The sequence below is a fragment of the Cherax quadricarinatus genome, chromosome 76, assembly GCF_038502225.1.
Source record: "Cherax quadricarinatus isolate ZL_2023a chromosome 76, ASM3850222v1, whole genome shotgun sequence".
NCBI classification, from domain to species: Eukaryota; Metazoa; Arthropoda; class Malacostraca; order Decapoda; family Parastacidae; genus Cherax; species Cherax quadricarinatus.
Window position 1 is genome coordinate 1,133,351 of NC_091367.1, and position 23,911 is coordinate 1,157,261.

General features: G+C 37.7%; 1 protein-coding gene across 1 annotated transcript in view; it reads right to left on the minus strand.

Annotated features, from left to right (window-relative positions):
• Positions 1-379: 379 nt before the first annotated feature.
• The window catches only part of LOC128703604 (multiple PDZ domain protein), a 623,082-nt gene continuing 599,550 nt past the window's right edge, over positions 380-23,911 (minus strand). The window contains exons 26-31 of the mRNA XM_070101112.1: positions 20,365-20,454; positions 18,331-18,474; positions 14,703-14,828; positions 11,050-11,154; positions 1,733-1,873; positions 380-463 (exon numbers count right to left, since the gene is read on the minus strand). Coding sequence (XP_069957213.1) covers positions 380-463; positions 1,733-1,873; positions 11,050-11,154; positions 14,703-14,828; positions 18,331-18,474; positions 20,365-20,454 — 690 coding nt within the window. The remainder of the gene's footprint in view (positions 464-1,732; positions 1,874-11,049; positions 11,155-14,702; positions 14,829-18,330; positions 18,475-20,364; positions 20,455-23,911) is intronic.

The window sequence follows — 23,911 nt, forward strand, 5'->3', positions numbered from 1 at the left end:
GTGGCATTAAAAGAAGAAGGGAAGTAACCCCAGAAAAGGACTTGCTACCTCAAGTCCTAATGGAAGGGGATTCCCCTTCTAAACACTAACACTCTCTCTCCCCTCCTCCCATCCCATCAATCATCACCAGATCTTCAATAAAAGTAAGTGTCATGTAATTGTGCATGCCTTTTTCAGTTTGTGTGTACTAAAATTAACATTTTTTTGTGGTAAAAAAATTTTTTTTCATACTTTTGGGTGTCTTGCACGGATTAATTTTATTTCCATTATTTCTTATGGGGAAAATTAATTCGCATAGCGAACATTTCGCATAACGACCAGCCCTCTTGCACGGATTAAGTTCGCTATGCGGGGGTCCACTGTATAAACGAGTATGTCGCTATGTGAGAAGAGGCTCCTCTTCACTGTCATCCTGTTTTTCTCCTTTAGAGCGTTTAAGTGCGCCAGCACTTGCCCGATCAATCTGTTTGAAAACAAACCACACAAGATGACCTTACACTCACATCATAAAAATTAGTATGTATAGTACAGTGCATTGCCAGTAATCTGCAACCATCGGAGCCTTTCAAAATAAGATCATTATTTTCGGAACTGCCAGTAATCTGCAACCATTGGAGCCTGTCAAAATACGCTAATTATTTTTGGAGTAAAAAATTGTAATGGCCTAATAAGAAAAAATTAAATAAATGTTGGTCTCAAGTCTTTGGACCTATGACAACAGCATGTGTTTGGTTTGCCTCAAAATCTGCACTACCTCTTTCTTCTGTTGTTTATATAATGTTTACATAGGCCTATAACAGCTAGTGCTGTGAAGTCAAAATCTTAACATATCTTGGAAATAACATTTTACATTTATTAAATGCAGTATCTTGGATATTAAGTGAAAACTGTATAAATTAGGCAATAATTTATACAAGGCCACCCACCCAATCCAAGGAGTATATAGCACTCTTGTGCTGAGCACATTTTCAATGTCATCAAAGTAATTTTTCTGATAATTTTTGATGAGTGCTTTATTTTATTCCTTTCCAGAAGTGTGCTGACATCACAACCAGATTACCCACTGAATGCAACATCCCCAGCTCTCCTTCAGAGTTCAGGCACTGACCTCTCCACCTTCAGTAATCAGGTCCAACAACCCAGTTTTCCTGAATCCTTTATAAAAGCTACCCTGTTCACACTCCAACAGCACATTAAAAAAAACAAACAAAAAAAAAAAACTATGCACTCCTATCTAACACACTCGTATAAGTCTCCTGGATGCTCAAGTCCCTAAAATGCAAAGCCTCTTGTATTTTTTCTGACTGTTCCTAGCTATGCTACTGATTTAACATTACCGTAAGTGGACCCTTCAGGGTAAAAGCTTAATGCAGTGAAAGGCTCTTGATCCAGGGAACTGGAGCTGCCCTTCCCTAACTTACATCAAATCTGACGACCTCCTATTACCCAGGTGTTGTGTGACCCCCCGTATGGATTTAGTATTTACCCATAAATATAACTATGTTTTTTTGACAAATATGATATCAATGCTCAATAATAACCCACATGGAAACAAAAACACAGGCAGTTGATTAATGTGTATATTTTGATCCCCTTCTGGGATCCCAGAAGGGGGTCAAAATATACAAATCAGTCAATCTCCTGTGTTTCTGTCTCCATGTGCATTATTATTGAGCACTGACAAGTGTTCATTACACTTTAGTTATACATGGTATTAATAGTTAAGGCTTACCTCCACACCGGCCTTGGTTTCAACACGACCTTGTTCATAATGAACATCAAAGTCATCAGAGTCTTCAGTGGTCTGGCGCCTCTGAAGAGGCTGGTGCAAGTTAGCTTGTATTTCTTGTTTCTTGTGGTCTGGCAGGCCCGGCTGACATGGGAAAAACAGGAAAAATAGATTAGGCTTCCTATACAAAACATGTGTAACAAAATACTTAGAGTATGAAAAAAAAGCATTTATAAAATATATGAAGAAATGATAATATATTTTTTAAACACACCGGCCGTCTCCCACTGAAGCAGGTGATCCAGAAGAAGAAACACTTTCACCATCAATCACGCCATCACTGTCTTGCCAGAGGCACACTGATACTACAATTCAGATTTCCCTCCAAACTGCAAATATTCCTATCTTTCCTTCAGAATGCAAGCACTGTAATACCCACCTCCAGGACTCAAGTCTGGCTAACCAGTTTCCCCGAATCCCTTCATAAATGTTAATTATAAAATGAAAACTATCTTAAACTGACCTAAAAATTATAGCTGCTCCCTCAAGGGTGATATGAACTCAAAACCATTAGAATGCCAGCCTCAAACAACCAACTGATAGCCTACTAACACCTTAACAATTGCATTCATTTAGTCTCTATCTTTTAAATGGTATCAACTAACGATATTCTCAAGTTTTACAATGTCTCCTCTTATCACCTTCACCCAATCACAAGAACTGTTTTCAAAGATGGATGTTAATTAACTTCATAATTTTTCCAATACATAGTTCTGACTTTAAACCTTATGCCACTAACAAATAGTGTACTGATGTATAACACACTGAAGACTACCTACAACTCTGACATTCAAATCAACACAATAACTGCAGTTATCCTTATCCACATAAGAACTGCAGTTATCCTTATCCACATAAGAACTGCAGTTATCCTTATCCACACAAGAACTGCAGTTATCCTTATCCACATAAGAACCACAGTCATCCACTGATCCAGTAGAGTTCACAGCAAGTGTTTCTATATGTTTAAAGATCAACATGCACCAGGAGAGAAATTTTTTTACACAACCTGTTTAGTAACATGTACTGCATTTCATTAGTGACGTATATAACTTACTCCATTGAACTGGTCTGCTTAGTGCCTAACTACAATATAAGGCATGAAAACCTTTATCTTTTTGATAAATTAAGAAATTTAAAAAAATACTGCTTGTTGCTTATTCGAGGTGTAAAAACAACAACCCTATTTTTCTAATTTGTTCTTTAGTCCAGCTAATACTAGATCATATAAAGCCCATTTTCAGGAACAACCAATGCAGTAACTGAGCTTTTAGTGTATTTATAATCATTTGAAATTGTCCACTTTAAAGTTAACTACAATTACATCACTTGAAAAATCTTGAATGCTGACAAGTCAAATCTGTCAGTGTACAGAAGACAAAAAATGATGAAAGTATTTTCTTTTTGGGGATTTTCTTTCTTTTTGGGTCGCCCTGCCTCGGTGGGACACAGCCGACTTGTTGGGAAAAAAAAAAAAAAAAGAAAAATGATCAGAATGAAGTCAAATTTAAATTCCAATATGAAAATTATCATGAAGTATTATGCCATTTTCCTTTCATATATGCATGCATGTAACATAATAAAAAATGAACATACAACTGGCAAAAACACATTAATAACAGTCACCTTTGACTTGGTGGGAGACGGACGGCGCATAAAAAAATAAACTATAAACATGATACCCTATGTGAACAGAGGATACATGGTGTGATAAGAGGTTTCTGGACAACAAACAAAAATAGAATGATGAATAAAATTACAAACACACTGTATAAAATATGTATAAAAAAAAAGTCAACAAACTTATCAGAAAAATATGCAAGTTTACAAACTTAGATGACCTAAAAGTATACAAGATAACCCAACACATCAGGTATGAATTGCAGGTGTCCCTCATTTTATATTGCAGATGCTTTACAGGTCCTGGGCAAGTGTATTAAACTCACTTGGGCCTTAAATGCTTAGATTCACATCATGAACAACTGTGTGAACTGTAATGATTACACATGGCCACTGTATATCACATATGCGAAATAAACGATAAAATAGGACATCCCCCCCAAAAAAAAAAAAAAAAATGCATAAAGTGAGGGAAACCCACGATTGTGTAAATATAAAATACATAATAAAACATTCATGACTTACGACACAATTACATTAAATAATTAAAATTCACTTGTATATATATTTAAACCTATAGTTAAACATTCAGTAATAATAAACAACCTACTGTATTCCATAGATAAATAAGTGACTATAATGCAAAAATTTATAGTAATACCAGTCTAACTAATGTTTATTGGAGAGGCATTCAAAATAATAATGAAAATATTATTGGATGCAGTGAGAGCTTATCATTAACATTTCAATTTAAAAAAAAAAACATTTTTGAATTCAAGCAAGTACAATAAGCAGAGAAAATGAAAATAGTAAAGTATATACGTAAATGTAAAATATCACAGCAGGCAAATAAACCAATCTAACATTGCAATATATATTAATACCAATACAGCATATGGAAAAACTCTTTATACAGTATGAGCAAATGCTATTCCTAACCATGACATTGAACTGTGATGCTGTACACACTATGGGCTCTGCACTGCGGTAGTGCCGTACTTGTCATATAATGACGCTTTTGAAAAGCTCTTACCATAGTGTACTATGCTAATATGAATAAATTCATTGGTTTTATAACTAATAGGTCACTATGAGAGTTTACCACTTTCTTTTAACATATCGGCCATCTCCCACTGTGGTAAGACAAAAAAAAAAAAATTACTTTCACCGTCACTCATTCAATCACTGTCTTGTCAGAAGTGCACTGACATCACAGTTCAGACGACCCTCTGAACTGCAATTTTTCTTTTCAACAAATCAACCATTTCCCACATACATGGGATTATGACAGTGCATAATAATAAATTTATCATGACCCACCATTACAATGATACTTCTACAAGATTCTATGAAAACAAATCACTGAACCCTGCCATAAATTCTGAATAGCATTTCATGCTAACTTTTCTTTTGTATATTATCTCAGAAAATGGCAGGGTGAAAAAAGTAAACAATATCAGTGGAACAAAGTGATGTGACCAGTGCTGTCAAGTAACTAACTTACATCCTGTAAGCTAACAAAAAATTTAATAATTATTAAGAGTAATTTCTGAGTCAAGCAAAATTGAGATTAATCTGCTAAAACATTCTGTAAACAATACATTACTGAATGAAGCTCTTCCCATAATAAACACATACTATATCAATAAAAAAATGCAATGTGTATCAGTATGACCCCCCTCACCCCTAAAAAAATTTGTAAATATTTTAAATAACTTCCGGGTAATATGCAAAAATTGTCTCGGGAGCAGTTAACGTTAGACCAATAAAATAACACACAGTATCTTGTAGTAAAATTTATTTCTATTAAATTATTTGTGTCAGCCTTACCCCATTCCTCTGATACATAGAGTGGAAGAAGTAATATTCCTGAACTTCATAAAATATCCTCAATAGGTGGGTCAGGCACACAAGCCTTCAGAGAGGGGGAAAAATTGATACAAAGATTTAAAAATGAGTTAACAAATAAAACCATACTTATATGAGAATCTTTATAACTTAAAGCTTAGAAACATAATAAATCCATTCATCAAGGCTCTTGGGTCAGTGCTACTTCCCTCGTGTATTACTCGAATCTTAATTTCAAATTACTAATTACCAACACTGCTGAGTATAGTTAAATTTTTTACATTACTAGCCTAGAGCATACATTTATCCCTTTCATTTAAATACTATAACAGATACTGTAGTACCTTAATATAAGGGACTAATAGGGGGATTCTCTGACTGTCACATCAGAATAATGTTAAAAACTCGAAGAAAAAGCACTCAAGTACTTTACTGTATATCTAATATAGTACTGTACACACAGTTTATGGATGAACTCCAATAAACATCAAAAATAAATGTTAAAAATGAAATTTACCAATGGATTGTTATATCAGAAGTCGAGGATTAAAATGTAATCAGATTTTATATTTACAAAAACTGGATCATATATACAATATTTACAGTGAGATTTTTCAAAACCTGGTGAATGAGTAAGATCCTACTTACTGTAAAATCACTTATTTAAGCAGCACTTTTCAATGCACAGGAATTTATACACTTGACTGTATTTCCCCTATATATACAAGTTTGCTTGCAGCAAAGTCATCTATTTGCAACATCTGTTACAAAATATCTTATTGCTCATTATCAGAGATCTCAGTTCATACATCTGCGGCTCATGTGCTGTGGGTCGTATATCTGTGAGGTGCATATGTATGACTCGCATATCTGTAACTCATTCATTCTGACTTGCATATCTGCAAACCAAGTATGCTAACCTTCACAAAAAAAGTAGATTGATACCAAATTCATGTATGCTAGCCCCCAAAAGATGTTGATTAATATTGAATTCATGTATGCTAGCCCCCACAAAAGATATAGACTGGCATTGAATTCAAGTATGCTAGCCCCCAAAATATATAGATTGATATCAAATGAAAGTCCTAGGTAGTAGGTTGGTAGACAGCAACCGCCCAGGGAGGTACTACCGTCCTGCCAAGTGAGTGTAAAACGAAAGCCTGTAATTGTTTTACATGATGGTAGGATTGCTGGTGTCCTTTTTTCTGTCTCATGAACATGCAAGTTTTCAGGTACGTCTTGCTACTTCTACTTACACTTAGGTCCCACTACACATACATGTACAAGCACATATATACACACCCCTCTGGGTTTTCTTCTATTTTCTTTCTAGTTCTTATTCTTGTTTATTTCTTCTTATCTCCATGGGGAAGTGGAACAGAATTCTTCCTCCGTAAGCCATGCGTGTTGTAAGAGGCGACTAAAATGCCGGGAGCAAGGGGCTAGTAACCTCTTCTCCTGTATATATTACTAAATGTAAAAGGAGAAACTTTCGTTTTTCCTTTTGGGCCACCCCGCCTCGGTGGGATACGGCCGGTGTGTTGAAAGAAAAGATCAAATGAAAGTATGCTAGCCACCTAAAAGATATAGATTGGCACTGAATTTAAGTATGCTAGTCCCCAAAAGATGTAAACTGATACTGAATTCAAGTATGCTAGCCCCTAAAAGCTGCATAGTGGTTGCTCGAGTTACAATGGGCTTGAGTTACAATAACTTTGAATTACGATAATTATGAGTTACAATTTACCCTCACAGAGTAATTTAGTTTCGAGTTGTGACGAAAAATTTGATATACGATATTCACACGATGGTACCACTGGTTATGGGTCGCATCCTGGGGAACAAGATTAACCTAAGTTGCCCGAAATGCTTGTGGCTCACATGCCTGAATAGCCATCACAACCTGGCTGATCAGGCACCTACTATACTGCTGCCTTTTCATGTGCAAACCTGATAAGCCATATCAGCATCAAAAACACAAAAACAATATTAAATGTATTGAACTAAGAGGTATTTACTCATCTGTTAAACTACAAGATTCTCAGGTGGAGGTCAATGGCCCAATAATATTGCTAGTATCTCTTTGGTGAATACCTGGTGAGAGGGCCCAAAGAATCACCACTAGTCTCTCTCATTAAGCTTCTATATAGAGGAGCATTGCAGGACTAACAGCTTTGTTAGGCAGGTCCTACCAATGCAAAGAAGGTCTTACCCATACATGACATGTCCTACCCACACTAGGAAAGCACTCAACATGCTAGGCAAGTCCTAGGCATGCTAGGCAGATCCTACCCATGCTGTTCATGGGTCTTTTCCATACTCTAGACAGGTCCTATTGATGCTTTTTACAAGTCCTTTCCATAGTCTATGCAGGTTCTCATGATCTAGGCAGAACTTAGCTAAGGTCCTACCCATGTTATAAATTTAATTTGTACCCATGTTGGCAGGTCCTGTACCATAAATGTGAGCTGCTATATCTTAACGACTATTACTATTATGAAATTTAATTAAATTTAAATTTATACACATTGCACTAAAGACTATAGCACAATAAATTTTGTGCTGAGCTTATTATTGCAAACTAATCCTCAGTATTAAAACAGTGTATATCTTTACTCTTGAAGTCACATCACTTAGCAGGTAAACTTTTTAACAGTGCTATTGTTTTGATTTTATACTTGTGTTTCATGAAACTACTGACACAAAAATTACAAAATAAAAATTTGATATGAATAAAAATAAAAAATAAAATATAATGAAAAATACCCACACTCTTCAGGAATCTGGCAACTCGATGCCCGCCAAATATTATCAACCAATCTCGAAATGAACGTCTCATAGTGTTGATGCAGCATTCATCAATACTCCACAGGTGTTCATCTGGTATCAACTTTACCTACAACTTATCTCACAATATGGTTGACAAGCATGTAAATTAAGTCTGCCTATTATTATTTATCTTGGTGTACTTGATAAGCTTTAACTTAAAAATGTTTATAATGATGTAGAGTTTCAAGAACACATAACAAGAGGTAAACTAAGTCTAGTTCCTGATGCTTTATCCACGATAACTCTGAAGGCAGTTTCCAAATAGGCAAAAAGTGTACATGTATACATTTTGAAAAATAGCCTAATGTTGTCTGAAATGTTAATCATTCATAATTATTTCAGTTGGTAACAATGTAAGGGGCTGAAAATATATCCACTTAAATATATAATGAATGTCAATGTAAAATATCATGATTTAATAGTAATTTCTTCCTTTACAAATTACTTAATCAGTAATACTCTTAAACAAAAGTCAACAAGAACAACAGTCAAACAATATATACACTACATATCTGCTTGAAAGTAATGATCCTAAACAAGACTGAAACAGTACAATTATTATTCACATTAATGAGAAGAAGCTAAAAAAGAATGCAAGGGTTGGCAACTGTGGCCGTGGCTGGTCACACTGATACACACCACCCCTCCCAAACCTGTTATGGCCCAAGGGATCTTACGAGCAAAGACAGTGTCAGGTTTCATTGGCCTAGGAGGTGAGCTACTGTCAACGTTTCATTCAAGATTTCTCTTTGAATTATCTCTCGTGCTTATTAGATATTTCTTTCCTTTTACAATTTTTCTTCCTGTTATAACTACTTATTAATGCTGATTGGAATGTAAAATTAACTCGTATGTGGCTGTTTTCCACAGGTGCTCACAAGATTGATACTTGTCATGGGTAACTGCTAGCTGCTCACCTTGTCATGCAATCTTATAACAATGGGTCAATCTAGACTAAGTTTTCTAGTATCTATCTAAAAAAAATCTAGTGCACTCTCTGTCACTGGGTCAGCTTGAGAGGAAAACAAGATCAGAGAGCCACATGCAGAGAGAAGGTTAAGCAGGCTGGGGGGTTCTCAAGGGATATGCAGGTACTTGGTGACAAGGAAGATACTGTTCAGTTCTATCACTGTAGGACTATAACAGAAGGATTCTGGGCTGACTGCACTAATTTTAGAGGTCTAGTTAGAAAGCAGTTATCTTGTGGATTCCATTGCTATCCAGACAAAGGTGGGGGGACACTGATGTGCACGCAAGAAAAGGTGTAAGTGTGGGCCAGTTAAAAATTGAGCTTCATGCTTTGCCCAGTGTCTTCTAGTACCTAGATGGAAGACATGGGATATCTAGAAAAGTGAAGTTAAAGAGGCATGAGTGGATGGAATGCTAGCGGGCAGCCTCACCTGTTCGGTGGTGGGCGTATTAACGGTGGGTGAATGAGCAGGGCTGTCGTAAGGGGAGACTGGTTGCGTGGGAACTTGAGCTGCTAAGCGTTCGCTGACTGATCCTTGTACATACCACAAGCCCTGATACAGGTGTGGGTCCGTTCGCCAATCATAAGTGTATGTTCCTACAGGTGGGTCATCCAGAGGCGGGTCTAGCGGGAAGTCATCTAGCACAACTCTGGCCGATAAAGGGTCACTTTCATTATCATATTCAAACGTATTGCACTGAGGAACAAAAATGTGAGGGTCACTATGTATAAGCTCACTTTCTATTAAGTCTTTATGCACTAAATCAGTTAACTTAAGGTGAATTTCTGTGGTTTCACTTTGTTCACATTCAACAATAGTTGATTCACAAGGCAGGTCAGTAACCAAATATTCACTCTGCTCAAGATCAGCTTCACTATGCTCACACTGCTGAGGCTCCTCAGTTGGTGAATCATCCACTGTGGGCACATCAGATGGAGGAGTGTCCATTAAAGGAGCATCTGAGGGAGGAGTGTCAAGTTTACTTCCATTAGGTCTCGTTAACTGAACGCCATAACTGGGATTAAAATTTCTAAGGTCTAGAAACCTTCGACTCATTGTACTACTTTCACTACTACTGCTTGTACTATTTTCCTGATCACTACCACTGCCATCCCCCTCGGTCACTTGTTGTTGCTCCTGAGGTCTTTGTGCACGCACATGCCAGTGAGCTAGTGCAGCACGAGCATAATAATAATAAGGATTTACCAGCGGATCTGGATCATCTGGTTCTGATATGGGTGATTCTGTCACAAATCTCACCGGCTCTGGATACAATTCGTGAATTGGAGTTGAAGTTTCAGGTATTGGGGGAGCCACTGGAAAGGAGGCTCTTGGGTCTGGAGGATGGTGTCTTCCAAAGTGTTGGCTCTGCTGCTGATGGGAGCTGCCTTCGCTGAGTGGAGTGCTGGCCTGGGGGGGTAACGTGAAAGCTGCAGCAATTGTGTGGGAAGGGTGGTGGTGAGTCCCAAAGGGCATCAGCGAGGTAGAGGTTGTGGTGTGGGTGGCTGTAGGACTGATGGATGAAGTGGTGGTAGTAGTGGTGGTGGTGGTGGAGGCATGAGCTATGGTGGAGCACACACTTTTAGAAGTGCCAACAGAACAGTAAGAAGAAGAATACACAGAAGAATAAGTAGGTGAGGAGGAAGAAGCGTCGAGAGCTGCTGCACAAGGGTCGGCAAGTTGTATGTCCCTAGCCGATGGCTGAAACTGGCTGACACTATCACTGGAAGGGTCAATGGAGGGATTGCCTGACCTATTGGGGTCACACTCACGCAGAATTATAGGACTTTCACTACCAGGGATATTAGCCTGCAAATTATCTTTTGTACAGACAAAAACCTCTTCTGACGAAGCTCTGATATTGGTGAAATCCTTCAATCCAGCAGATCGAACTAATCCACATGGGTGTAATCCATCTGGTTGGATGAGAGTGTCCAGGGTAGATGAAAGAGTGGATGCTCTAGATGGTGTAGTGGAGGGTTCCCGGCTTACCTGAATAAGTTCTGGCGTGGGTGTTCTTGCTGGAGTAATTGAGGTGGGATATCTGGTACCAAGTCGACTCACATCACGTGAAGGAGGGGCCGAGTTAGATGATGTCTGAAATGAGATGAGATATATAATTAAACTTTTTTTTTCTTTAAATCCTCTCTAAAGAGAAAAAAGGAGTGCCTTGATGCCAAGGAGGGGCTCATGATCCAAGGAACTGAAACTGACCTGCCTCTTCCTTGCATCAAATCTGATTACCACCCATTCTCAAGGCACTATATAATCCCTAAGGCTTCAGTGCTTCCCATGGATATAATAATAATAATAATAATAATAATAATCCTAGGTAGTAGGTTGGTAGACAGCAACCGCCCAGGGAGGTACTACCGTCCTGCCAAGTGAGTGTAAAACGGAATCCTGTAATTGTTTTACATGATGGTAGGATTGCTGGTGTCTTTTTTCTGTCTCTTAAACATGCAAGATTTCAGGTACGTCTTGCTTCTTTTACTTACACTTAGGTCACATTACACATACTTGTACAAGCATATATATACACACCCCACTGGGTTTTCTTCTATTTTCTTTCTAGTTCTTGTTCTTGTTTATTTCCCCTTATCTCCATGGGGAAGTGAAAGAGAATTCTTCCTCCGTAAGCCATGCATGTTGTAAGAGGCAACTAAAATGCCAGGAGCAAGGGGCTAGTAACCCCTTCTCCCGTATAAATTGCTAAATTTAAAGAGAGAAACTTTTGTTTTTCTTTTTGGGCCACCCTGCCTTGGTGGGATACGGCCGGTTTGTTGAAAAAAAAAAAATAATAATAATAATAATAATCCTAGGTAGTAGGTTGGTAGACAGCAACCACCCAGGGAGGTACTACCGTTCTGCCAAGTGAGTGTAAAACGAAAGCCTGTAATTATTTTACATGATGGTAGGATTGCTGGTGTCTTTTGTCTGTCTCATAAATATGCAAGACAACAGGTACATCTTGCTACTTCTACTTACACTTAGGTCACACTACACATATGTGTACAAGCATATATATACTTACATACCCCTCTGGGTTTTCTGCTATTTTCTTTCTAGTTCTTGTTCTTGTTTATTTCCTCTTATCTCCATGGGGAAGTGGAACAGAATTCTTCCTCAGTAAGCCATGAGTTGTAAGAGGCGACTAAAATGCCAGGAGCAAGGGGCTAGTAACCCCTTCTCCTGTATATATTACTAAATGTATAAGGAGAAACTTTCGTTTCTCCTTTTGGGCCACCCCGCCTTGGTGGGATACGGCCGGTGTGTTGAAAGAAATAATAATAATAATAATAATAATAATAATCCTAGGTAGTAGGTTGGTAGACAGCAACCACCCAGGGAAGTCTAGTGAGTGTAAAACGGAAACTTGTAACTGTTTTACATGATGGTAGGATTGCTGGTGTTTTCTTTCTGTCTCATAAACATGCAAGGTTTCAGGTATGTCTTGCTACTTCTACTTACGCTTAGGTCACATTACACATGCATGTATGTACAAGCATGTATGTGTATATATACATACATACATATATGCACGCATGCACACACGCATACGCACGCACACCCACACACCCTCTCTCTCTCTGGGTTTTCTTCTATTCTCTTCTTGTTTATTCCCTCTTATCTCCATAGGGAACTGGAACAGAATTCTTCCTCTGTAAGCCATGCATGTTGTAAGAGACGACTAAAATGCCGGGAGCAAGGGGCTAGTAACCCCTTCTCCTGTATACACTATTAAAGTTTAAAAGAGAAACTTTTGTTTTTCTTTTTGGGCCACCCTGCCTCGGTGGGATACGACCAGTTTGTTGAAATAATAAAAATAATACTATTTGCTTTTCCATGGGGAAGTGGAACAGAATTCTTCCTCCGTAAGCCATGCGTGTCGTAAGAGGCGACTAAAATGCCAGGAGCAAGGGGCTAGTAACCCCTTATCTTGTATACATTACTAAAGTTGAAAAGAGAAATTTTTGTTTTTCTTTTCGGGCCACCCTGCTTTGGTGGGATATGGCTGGTTTGTTGAAAGAAAGAAGAAATACTAATTGCATCACCTCCCCTCCTTCAAAGGACAGGCACTGAAGGAGGGGCGGGGATGTTACTGTTTGGAAGGTCACTTAAACCATGATGTTGGTGCTCTTCCGGCAAGACAGTGATTGAATAAGTGATAGTGAACGTGTTTTCCTCTTTGTTAGGCCACACTGTCTCAGCAGGAGATGGCCGGTGCTCAAAAATTATTATAGTTAAGATATATATGAAGCACTAAACACATGTGGGACATTCAATTTGAGGAGTTTTTTGTAGCTTGAGCCTCTGTCCACTAAGTGTGAGGCAGGGTGAAACCTCACCATCAGAATTTCCTTGGGGGTTTCCATTAAGAGGGATAAATGGCACCAGGCACAAAATGAGATAATGATATGTATATTTCAAAAGAAGAGGAATAATGTGATTACATCTGGAAACAGGCTACAAGGGAGGCATAATATGCTTGGATTAAAGTGTCATGAACACTATGAAAAATGGCAAAATCACTTGGAGGCAGAAAATGAAACACAAATAAAAAGATATCTGTTTAATTTGGCCTCAAATCAAGTATGGTAACACCTGGAAAAGGGGCTACAAATGGTGTATAGTTTGGTTACACCTGGAAGAGGGGGTACAAATGGAGTATAATTTGGTTTTATCTGGAAGAGGGGGTATAAATAGTATAATATGGTTATGTCTGGAAGAAGGGGAAAAAAGGGTGTAGAGTTTAATTATGTCTGGAAGAGGGGAAACAAAGGGTGGAGAGTTTGGTTTTGTCTGGAAAAGGGGGAACAAAGGGTGTAGAGTTTGGTTACATCTAGAAGAGGGAGTACAAGGTAAGACTATTTGAATTATTAACCCAGGTTAACAACCCAGGATACCACAAAACAATGAAGCAGTGTGGCTTATTTCCACTGGGTCCTTTTAAGGTCCTTCCCCAAGATGAGACCCAGTAGCCTCCTAGTTTCTAGAGGCAGCAGGTGCTAGAGATTTGGCCATATACCCCACTTTGCCCAGGGTTTGGCCCCAGGTGCTGTCAGTTATGAGCCTAACTCCCTACTACCACTGACTGTTTGGCTAGTTCATTGTTGTCAGGAGTACTACAGTATTATTACTTTTATTAAGAGTGACCTAATTGGATGAACCTTATCGTAGCCAAATGGCCCAGTGGCTTATGCATTGGCCTGGAGTTTCATGACTTACTTGCCATGGGGTCAAACCCTACCCATTCCCTCGTTTCTGTTAAGAGATTTTTTTATTAGCACACTAGCCACATCCCACTAAGGCAGGGTGACCTAAAAAGAAAAAGAAAAGTTTTCCTTTTTAAATTTAATAATTTGTACAGGAGAAGGGGCTACTAGCCCCTTGCTCCTGGCATTTTAGTTGCCTCTTACAACATGCATGACTTACAGAGGAAGAATTCTTTTCCGCTTCCCAATGGAGATTTTTTTTTTTTGTAGGCTCTACCATCTGGGGGCCACCGCCAAGCCAGTCTTTTCTTGAAGGCCAATTCAACATTACAAGTTTCAAAATTCTTCAAAAATACATTAGCTGTAATGTACATGTTACAACCAAGAAAGAGAGGTTGAAGCCTTTGTTATAAGTGAGTCCAAACTTACCCACTGTACTAAGCTCTGCACAACGAAGGTAACTGGATTACCAGTTTTCTTGATAACTTCCACTGCCTTTTCATGAGTTGCTTCTCGAAGGTCAATTCCCTCTACCTCTAAAATGCGGTCACCAGTCTATCAAAAGAGAATAAAATAACTTTATAGTGAGCCACTTATTAAATCATTCAAACAAGTTTATACAAACAAAAGAGAAAATAAAAAACTCTTAATATTCTACAATTATAAATCACCTATACTATACAGAACTAGAAGGGAAAAAAATGAAGAGAAGCAAAAAAGGGTGTAACAGTGTTGGCAAGAGGGAGGTTAGGGGTAGGATTGATAAATGAGTGGAAGCAGTTGAATGTGAAAAGGACTTGCCTAGTATTGGCTATTAGGCCTATTGGTGGAGATAAATAGACACAAATGCAGTAAAATGCATTATACTGCATTTGTGTGTGTTTTCTAGGCCTAATGGTCTTAATAGAACAAAATTTGCAGACAACGCTTGTGCCAAAGAATAGAAAAGCTGACACCATGACACTGGCACATTTTTTTTTTTTTTTTTCAACAAGTTGGTCGTCTCCCACCGAGGCAGGGTGACCCAAAAAAGAAAGAAAATCCCCAAAAAGAAAATACTTTCATCATCATTCAACACTTTCACCACACTCGCACATTATCACTGCTTTTGCAGAGGTGCTCAGAATATAACAGTTTAGAAGCATATACGTATAAAGATACACAACATATCCCTCCAAACTGCCAATATCCCAAACCCCTCCTTTAAAGTGCAGGCATTGTACTTCCCATTTCCAGGACTCATGTCCGACTATATGAAAACAACCGGTTTCCCTGAATCCCTTCACTAAATATTACCCTGCTCACACTCCAACAGATCGTCAGGTCCCAAGTATCATTCATCTCCATTCACTCCTATCTAACACGCTCATGCACACTTGCTGGAAGTCCAAGCCCCTCACCCACAAAACCTCCTTTACCCCCTCTTTCCAACCCTTTTGAGGACGACCCCTACCCCTCTTTCCTTCCCCTATAGATTTATATGCTTTCCATGTCATTCTACTTTGATCCATTCTCTCTAAATGACCAAACCACCTCAACAACCCCTCTTCTGCCCTCTGACTAATGCTTTTATTAACTCCACACCTTCTCCTAATTTCCACACTCCGAATTTTCTGCATAATATTTACACCACACATTGCCCTTAGACAGGACATCTCCACTGCCTCCAACCGTCTCCTCGCTGCTGCATTTACCACCCAAGCTTCACACCCATATAAGAGTGTTGGTACTACTATACTTTCATACATTCCCTTCTTTGCCTCCATAGATAATGTTTTTTTGACTCCACATATACCTCAACGCACCACTCACCTTTTTTCCCTCATCAATTCTATGATTAACCTCATCCTTCATAAATCCATCCGCCAACACGTCAACTCCCAAGTATCTGAAAACATTCACTTCTTCCATACTCCTCCTCCCCAATTTGATATCCAATTTTTCTTTATCTAAATCATTTGATACCCTCATCACCTTACTCTTTTCTATGTTCACTTTCAACTTTCTACCTTTACTGGCACATTTATTAAAATATAATTATAATTTTCTTTCAATGCAGAATTAAAATCTGCATTACCACACAAAATCTTCTACCCAATAAGATACTTAGATCACCTACACAGCATGTACTCAAAATGTTGGAGGAGGCAATACCATGTTCATTTTCAGCCTAAACTACATAGTGATTGCCACTTTGTGCAACATAAATTATGCTGTAGATGAGTGGATGTAATCAGGCCATCTTTTCAAGATGGACTGATTACATCGACTCAAGGCTGAGGGACTGATTACCTCAAACTCCTCCTGTTCTTCACCATTCTCCTTGGTATGTACTGATGAAGCCACTATGTGGCAAAACATTTCTTCATTAAAGATACCCAAGTGTTGCACATGTGTCTAATTTATCATAAATTATGTTGTACTGTACTGGTAATTACACATTGCCAAAGATGTAATCAACAATTTATTAGGCATCTATGTATATACTTGAAAGAGGACGCCTACTACAGCAAGTGACAATAATTCCCGATTTCTGTTCAACAGTCAGCACGCCATGTTTTTCTTTTGTGTGTACAGTGCCTTGGAGCACTACCAACACCTTCCTTCTCCCTGGCCTGTCTTCACTGGGGATCTTAATAAATTCCTCAAGTTATTTCCTGATAGACCAGCCCGTGGCACCTATGCTGGACTGTGTACAGCTGGCACCAACAGCCTCATTAATCAGGGTGTCAACCAAAAGGCCTAGTCTAAGACTAAGCCACTGGGGTAATAGCCCCTGGGACCAATTACAGGTAAACTACCACAAAGTTATAAATCATTCACATTTCTTCAGATAAAAAGTTCCAAATTTTGTTATGCAAACTAAAACTTAATACAATGGACCCCTGCTTAACGATCACCTCCCAATGCGACCAGTTATGTAAGTGTATTTATGTAAGTGCGTTTGTACGTGTATGTTTGGGGGTCTGAAATGGACTAATCTACTTCACAATATTTCTTATGGGAACAAATTCGGTCAGTACTAGCACCTGAACATACTTCTGGAATGAAAAAATATCGTTAACCGGGGGTCCACTGTACATATCGCAAAAAAATGCAAGAACAGTTTACAGTGGAACCTCAAATATCGAACTTTCTTCATTCCAGATGGCTGTTCGAGTGCCGTTACCAAACGAATTTATTCCCATCAGGAATAATGTAAATTAGATTAGTTCATTTCAGACCCTCAAAAATACACTTACATAATTGGTTGAGTTGGGAACAGTTCAATATTTGAGGTTCCACTGTACTACTAAATAGCCATAATGTAGTGGTAAATAAATGCTAAATCTCAACTATGAATAAATAAATTAAAATGTTCCTAGCTTGTTAACTAGGTAAGGCTCCTGTGTTTGATGGCTTTACAACCATGCACGGCATCTGATGTGGGATGGACAATCAAACTTCTGCCACATCTACGGAATGACCCACACGGGTTTAACATTTACTATAAATATAAATGTGAATTAAGTTGGACAATCACCGCATACGAAACCAAGAGAGTGTATTAATCAGGTGAAATGCAGCAGGGCTCCTCCTAGGAAGGGCTGGAGGGAGTGAAAAAGGTTTTAAATGCTAGGGGTTTAAACCTCCAGCAGATATGAGTTATCATGTTTGATAAGAATGAGTGGAGAAAAGTGGCTTATAGGACTTGACATTCTGTTGGAGTATGAACACGGTAACACCTTTTTTTCAAAGACAAAGATTTATTTCCACACAACACAGTGTTTGTACAGAGATGGGTGACAGTTGTGCATGCAGAAAGCCCATGGTTATATATGTACAACTAAATGAAGGGATTCAGGGAAACCAGCTAGCTCGACTTTGGTCCTGGAGGTAGGAGGTACAATGCTTGCACCCTGAAGGAAAGGTAGGGATGCTGCAGTCCAGGAAGGTCATTTGCACTATGATCTTCATACACTAATAGATGGTGAATGTGTTTCCTTTCCTGGCCCTTTTCCCCATCAACTTGGTAAGAAATGACTGGTGTGGTAAAAAAAATAAATAAAAGACCTACCTTTAAATGGCCTCCTTTCCCTGCAGGAGACTCAGGAAGAACATTTTTGATGAAGATTCCTGTTACAGAAGACCCAGACCAACTAAGATCCACCTTCCCACCAACAATTGAAATACCAAGAGAATTCTTGTCATCCCGACGCACCTGAAAGAACGAATGGTTTTGCATTAGACAAAATTTTGGTATAATAGTAAGATCTGTCTCCTTGGCATAGAGAACACTCAAAGCTAAAATTCTGGCTTCATGAGAAGACAAGTACAGCCTCTCCTCACTTACTGATGGAGTTCTGTTCCTAAGACCACGTCTGTAAACAAATTCATTGCTAAGCAAAGAGCATACTATAATGGTAGTGGGTTTGTGCCAACCATCTCTGATATAACATTTATAACATTTTTAGTATATTTTTAAATGTTTATACAGTAGTGTACTGTACATTGTAATAAACAGAATAGAGGAAATCAGCTCTAATATACATTATTTAGGTATTCCTACTGGTCAGAGAGCCCATCGTAAGTCCAAGTCATCGGTAAATGAGTATGTCACTAAGTGAGGCGAGGCTGTAATGTGAGCTGAAAACCAACAAGCTATTTATAAATATCCAGGAGAACCAAGTAACAGTAGAACAGAAAAAATTTGTGCTTCATACATTACTTAACACCAATGCAACCTCAAAAGCTTTTGTTTCATACATTATTTCACACCAATGAAACCTTAAAAGTTTGTTTTTCATACATCATTAAACACCAATTAAATCTTAGAAGTTTGTTTCATATATCACTTAGTACCAAAGAAACCTCTAAAGCCTACATGATTTGTCGTCTTATTATCATCATCATTTTCAAAATTTCATTTCCACCTACTTTATATGAATTAAGAAAAAAGACTAATTCCTAAACATCCATACAAAAATAAATATAATAATGAAAATAAAAGTAATTATTGAGCATATAAATATTATTCCAAACTCTTTCTCTAAACATTAAAACTGCCATCATTTATTACTCTCATTTCTTGTGTGTGATATACAATTTTTCTTTTATCAAAATGTCCCCCCAAAATTGAACTTCAACTGTATTCTCCACGTGTTCTGAGTTCTTCATTTGTTCCATATCAAAGAAATACGAATTTCTTGTGCAGTGAGCATCACGTTATTTTCCTCTGCAAAATGCAATTTTTCCTGTCTTCTAACTGAGGCCTAGTCATGGACTGGGCCATGGGGAAGGTTAACCCCCAGAAGCTAACCAACTTTCATGCTTCATTTGGGACTGTCTACAAATAATAGTATGAAACTGTATTTAGTGTCTGTATCTATGCATGCTGTGAGTGGGGAAAAAAATTGGGGTACTATTTACTTTACTAAAACTGAATTTTTTGTTTACTACATTTCTGTGTAATATTTGTTAAAAACTGAATATCCACATTCCTACTTTTTTTTGTTTAGTCTATCAATCTCATTTTATAAGGCACGACTCCATGGTTGCAACAGTTAAATGCTTTTGAAAAATGCATGTAGAACACATCTTTGTTTAGTGTTCCTTCCAAAGCCTCAATAATTTTCTCATATTGATTTAAAATTTGTGGCAGGTATGGGATGGAAGGTTTTCCTTCTACAGGTTGATGTTTAGAAGGGTTGCATTAGAAGTTGGAGTTTGCCTTTTTGGGGGGATGCATCTGTTCCTCCTTTGGACCTCTTCTTTTACTCTCTCTCTCTCTCACTCTTGTCTTTTCCCATGTGCCACTTTAATAATGCTCCATGAAGAATAAAAAGGCAGAAAAGAAAAACAAAAGTGGGCCATAATACAAAACAATGAATGAAGAAAAATAAAAAATGTGAAGTTTCTCTTATGAGTAAGATGAGCTTCATGTTATCCGCTTGGGAACTCCGAATAAACAAGTGCTACTTTTTTTGACAATTACATAACATATCAATGATTTCAAATTACAATTCCTCTTTAACAATATTATAAGGAAAGATTAAATAAATTATATTCAATGTAAAGATACATCTTTCCAGTATGAAAATACAAGTCTTACCTCAACTGTGCGTTCAGGACCCCAGTGTTTGCCATCCAACATGGGGCTCGAAGAAGCAGAGCGACCCTCAGAGGCTGCCACAGTAATACCCTGTTTAAGGCAGATTTAGTAATTTCTGTGAAATATTCTCTTCTTTTGGGGTAATATATGAGAAAATGGTGATGAAAAACTTGTAATGAATATTTGTATATTTCAACTTATTCAACTGTAGAGTAATTTTAAGATGTCAATAAGCACTACAAAATTAACAAAATAACTAAAATACAGAATAACTTTATAAGTCTGCATGCACTCTTTCTAAAGCTGTCTTCATAATATTCATTATGTTTTCAAAACATGACTTTATTAGATAATAAACTTCAACTGTTCAGAAATTTATATAATGCAATTAAATTTTTATTACCCTATCCATCAGTTTTTTTTTATTAAACTTTGAGGGTGTAACAGTGCATCCAGACTATATATACTTTTCTTAAAACCAGCAAAACAAATGAACAAAGATGCATGCAATGTTAGAATTCTCACTACATCTTGAGACATGTCAAGCAAATTTCTCACTAATCTTGAGAGACATCAAGCAAAATTTTCACTACATCTTAAGACATGTCAAGCAAAATTCTCACTACATCTTGAGACACATCAAGCAAAGTTCTCATTATATCTTGAGAAACATCAAGCAAAATGAGATGACACCAAAAAACTTATAAAACATATTTTTAAAGATAGACTTCCCTCATTCACATTATACAAATTTACTATTATACAAAGTTTTACTTCATTCAATAATTCTGTATGTGTGAAATACATTAGAAGTATGTGATCAGCTCATGTAATGTATTCAGGATTCTTACTATACATAAATAACCCACACTTAGGAGAAATAAACTTACAATGAAGTCTGGATCATTAACTAGTAACACTGTGCAACTAGTTAATGGTCCAAGTTGGACCAAAATGTCATCATAAATTTCTTCTCTTGTGTGTGAGTTATTTGTGTATTCTTCCAGTCACTATATTGTGCTTTTTTATTCTTTCATGATTCTCAGTGTGAGGAATTAAGTGTTAATAATCTGACTGAGTTTAGTATAGCTGCCAATGACCGGGCTCACAGCTAATGCAGAAAATGAGGGACACCTGTACATCCAAGTTTATAATACACAACAATAAACAGTTAACTTCTCACTACAAGGGAAATATCTAGCTAGGAGTAAAAAAAACTGCTGGATAATATTGTATTTACCACAGTCCCCCATGCATTCATAAACCAGACAAACACACAGCATTCTTACAACTTTTTCATATACAGTATCAGAATGAGGCCATCTAAATATATAAGGATTTTTTACATGACATTATATTTATCTCTACCACTCATGCTAAAACTAATTATGGAATGTATTTATAAAAAAATCTTGTGGGTTCTGAAAGTATATTATTATTAGTAGGCAAATACATGTATATAATTACTGTTTAAACATTTTTTTTTTTAACCACGTCGGCCATTTCCCACCGAGGAAGGGTGACCCAAAAAGAAAGAAAAAAAAAAAAACTTCCATCATCACTCAAAACTTTCACCATCACTCACGCATAATCACTGTCTTTGCAGAGGTGCTCAGACACAACAGTTTAGACGTCCCTCCAAACTGCCAAAATTGCAAACCCCTACTTTAAAGTGTAGGCATTGTACTTCCCATTTCCAAGACTCAATTCTGGCTAACTGGTTTCCCCAAATCCCTTCACAAAGTATTACCCTGCTCACACTCCAACAGTTCGTCAGGTCCCAAAAACCATTTGCCTCCATTCACTCCTATTGAACACTCATGTACGCTTGCTGGAAGTGCAAGCCCCTCACCCACAAAACCTCCTTTACCCCCTCCCTCCAACCTTTTCTAGGACGACCCCTGCCCTGCCTTCCTTCTCCTACAGATTTATACGCTCTATAAGTCATTCTATTTTGTTCCATTCTCTCTAAATGACCAAATCACCTCAACAACCCCTCTTCAGCCCTTTGACTAATACTTTTAGTAACTCCACACCTAATTTCCACACTATGAATTCTCTGCACAATATTTACACCACATATTGCCCTTAGACACGACATCTCCACTGCCTCCAGCCCCCTCCTCGCTGCAGTATTCATAACCCATGCTTCACACCCATATAAGAGTGTTGGTACCACTATACTCTCGTACATTCCCTTCTTTGCCTCCATGGATAACGTTCTTTGTCTCCACAGATCCCTCAATGCACCACTCACCTTTTCTCCATCAATTCTATGGTTAATCTCATCCTTCATAAACCCATCCACTGACAAGTCAACTCCCAAATAACTGAAAACATTCACTTCTTCCATACTCCCTCCCTCCAATGTAATATCCAAATTTTCTTTATCTAAGTCATTTGATACTCTCATCCAAACGTAGATCTACGTTTACTTGTGTAGCACTCCAAATGTAGATCTACGTTCCTTTTTTTTTTTTTTTACATTTGAAAGCTTGTAAAATAAAATGTAGATCTACGTTCGGAGCGCTATGCGAGTGAACATAGATCTACATTTGGACAGTTTAATGGTTAAAAGTTCCTCAAAATATTCCCACCATCTATCCAATACCTCCAGCTCCCCATCTACTAACTCCCCTACTCTGTTTGTAATTGACAAATCCTTTTATTCCCTAGGCTTTCTTAACTTGTTTATCTCACTCCAAAACAGGGAAAACAGTTAGTGGGACACGAGTCCTGGAGGTGGGAAATACAATGCCTGCGCTCTAAAAGAGGGGTTAGAGATATTTGCTGTTTGGAGGGACATTTGGATTGTTTTATCTGCGTGCCTCTGGCAAGACAGTGATAGTGTGAATGATGGGAAAAGCTTATTTTTTTGGGTCACCCTGCCTTGGAGGGAGATGACCAGCATGTTAAAAAATAATATTAATCCTCCCCATATCAATCTACTACAATTCCCCACCCTCCACTCTGCCTACTTTGTAGCTTGGGGATCAGTGTATTATCATGCACACATTATTCTTGCTTGTTCAACTTGCATTCACAACTGTATATTCCACATGTACAGTTTTGCTTAATTTTTCAGCTCTTCATTTTGCCTCACTTTCACTATCACATGTTCGTAACTTTTTCTTTCTCTTTTCTTACTCCTATAGAAAACCAAGGCATCTTTAAGCCTAAATATTTATATCATAAAAAACATACAATATGACAGGTATATTTCTTATGCAATTAAAAGCCTATACTGAAACTTATTAAATTAAAAATATTTAGCATACCAGTAGTGTATAAAATAGTTTTCAAACTACATAAACATTACAACCAAAAATCTAATTTTTCAGCATTAATCAAAGTTTGTGAAGGTTATGTGTGGGTCTGTGAGCTGCTGTCAGCAACAGCTTAGTTAACCAGTCAACAAGAAAGTCTGAGAATAAACAGAAAGATGGATGTAGCAGCACAAACCATGCTCCATCAGAAGTACTAACTGTAAGCCAACTGCATACTGTTAGTACCTCTGACAGAAGCATGTAGAGAAGTACTACTTCTG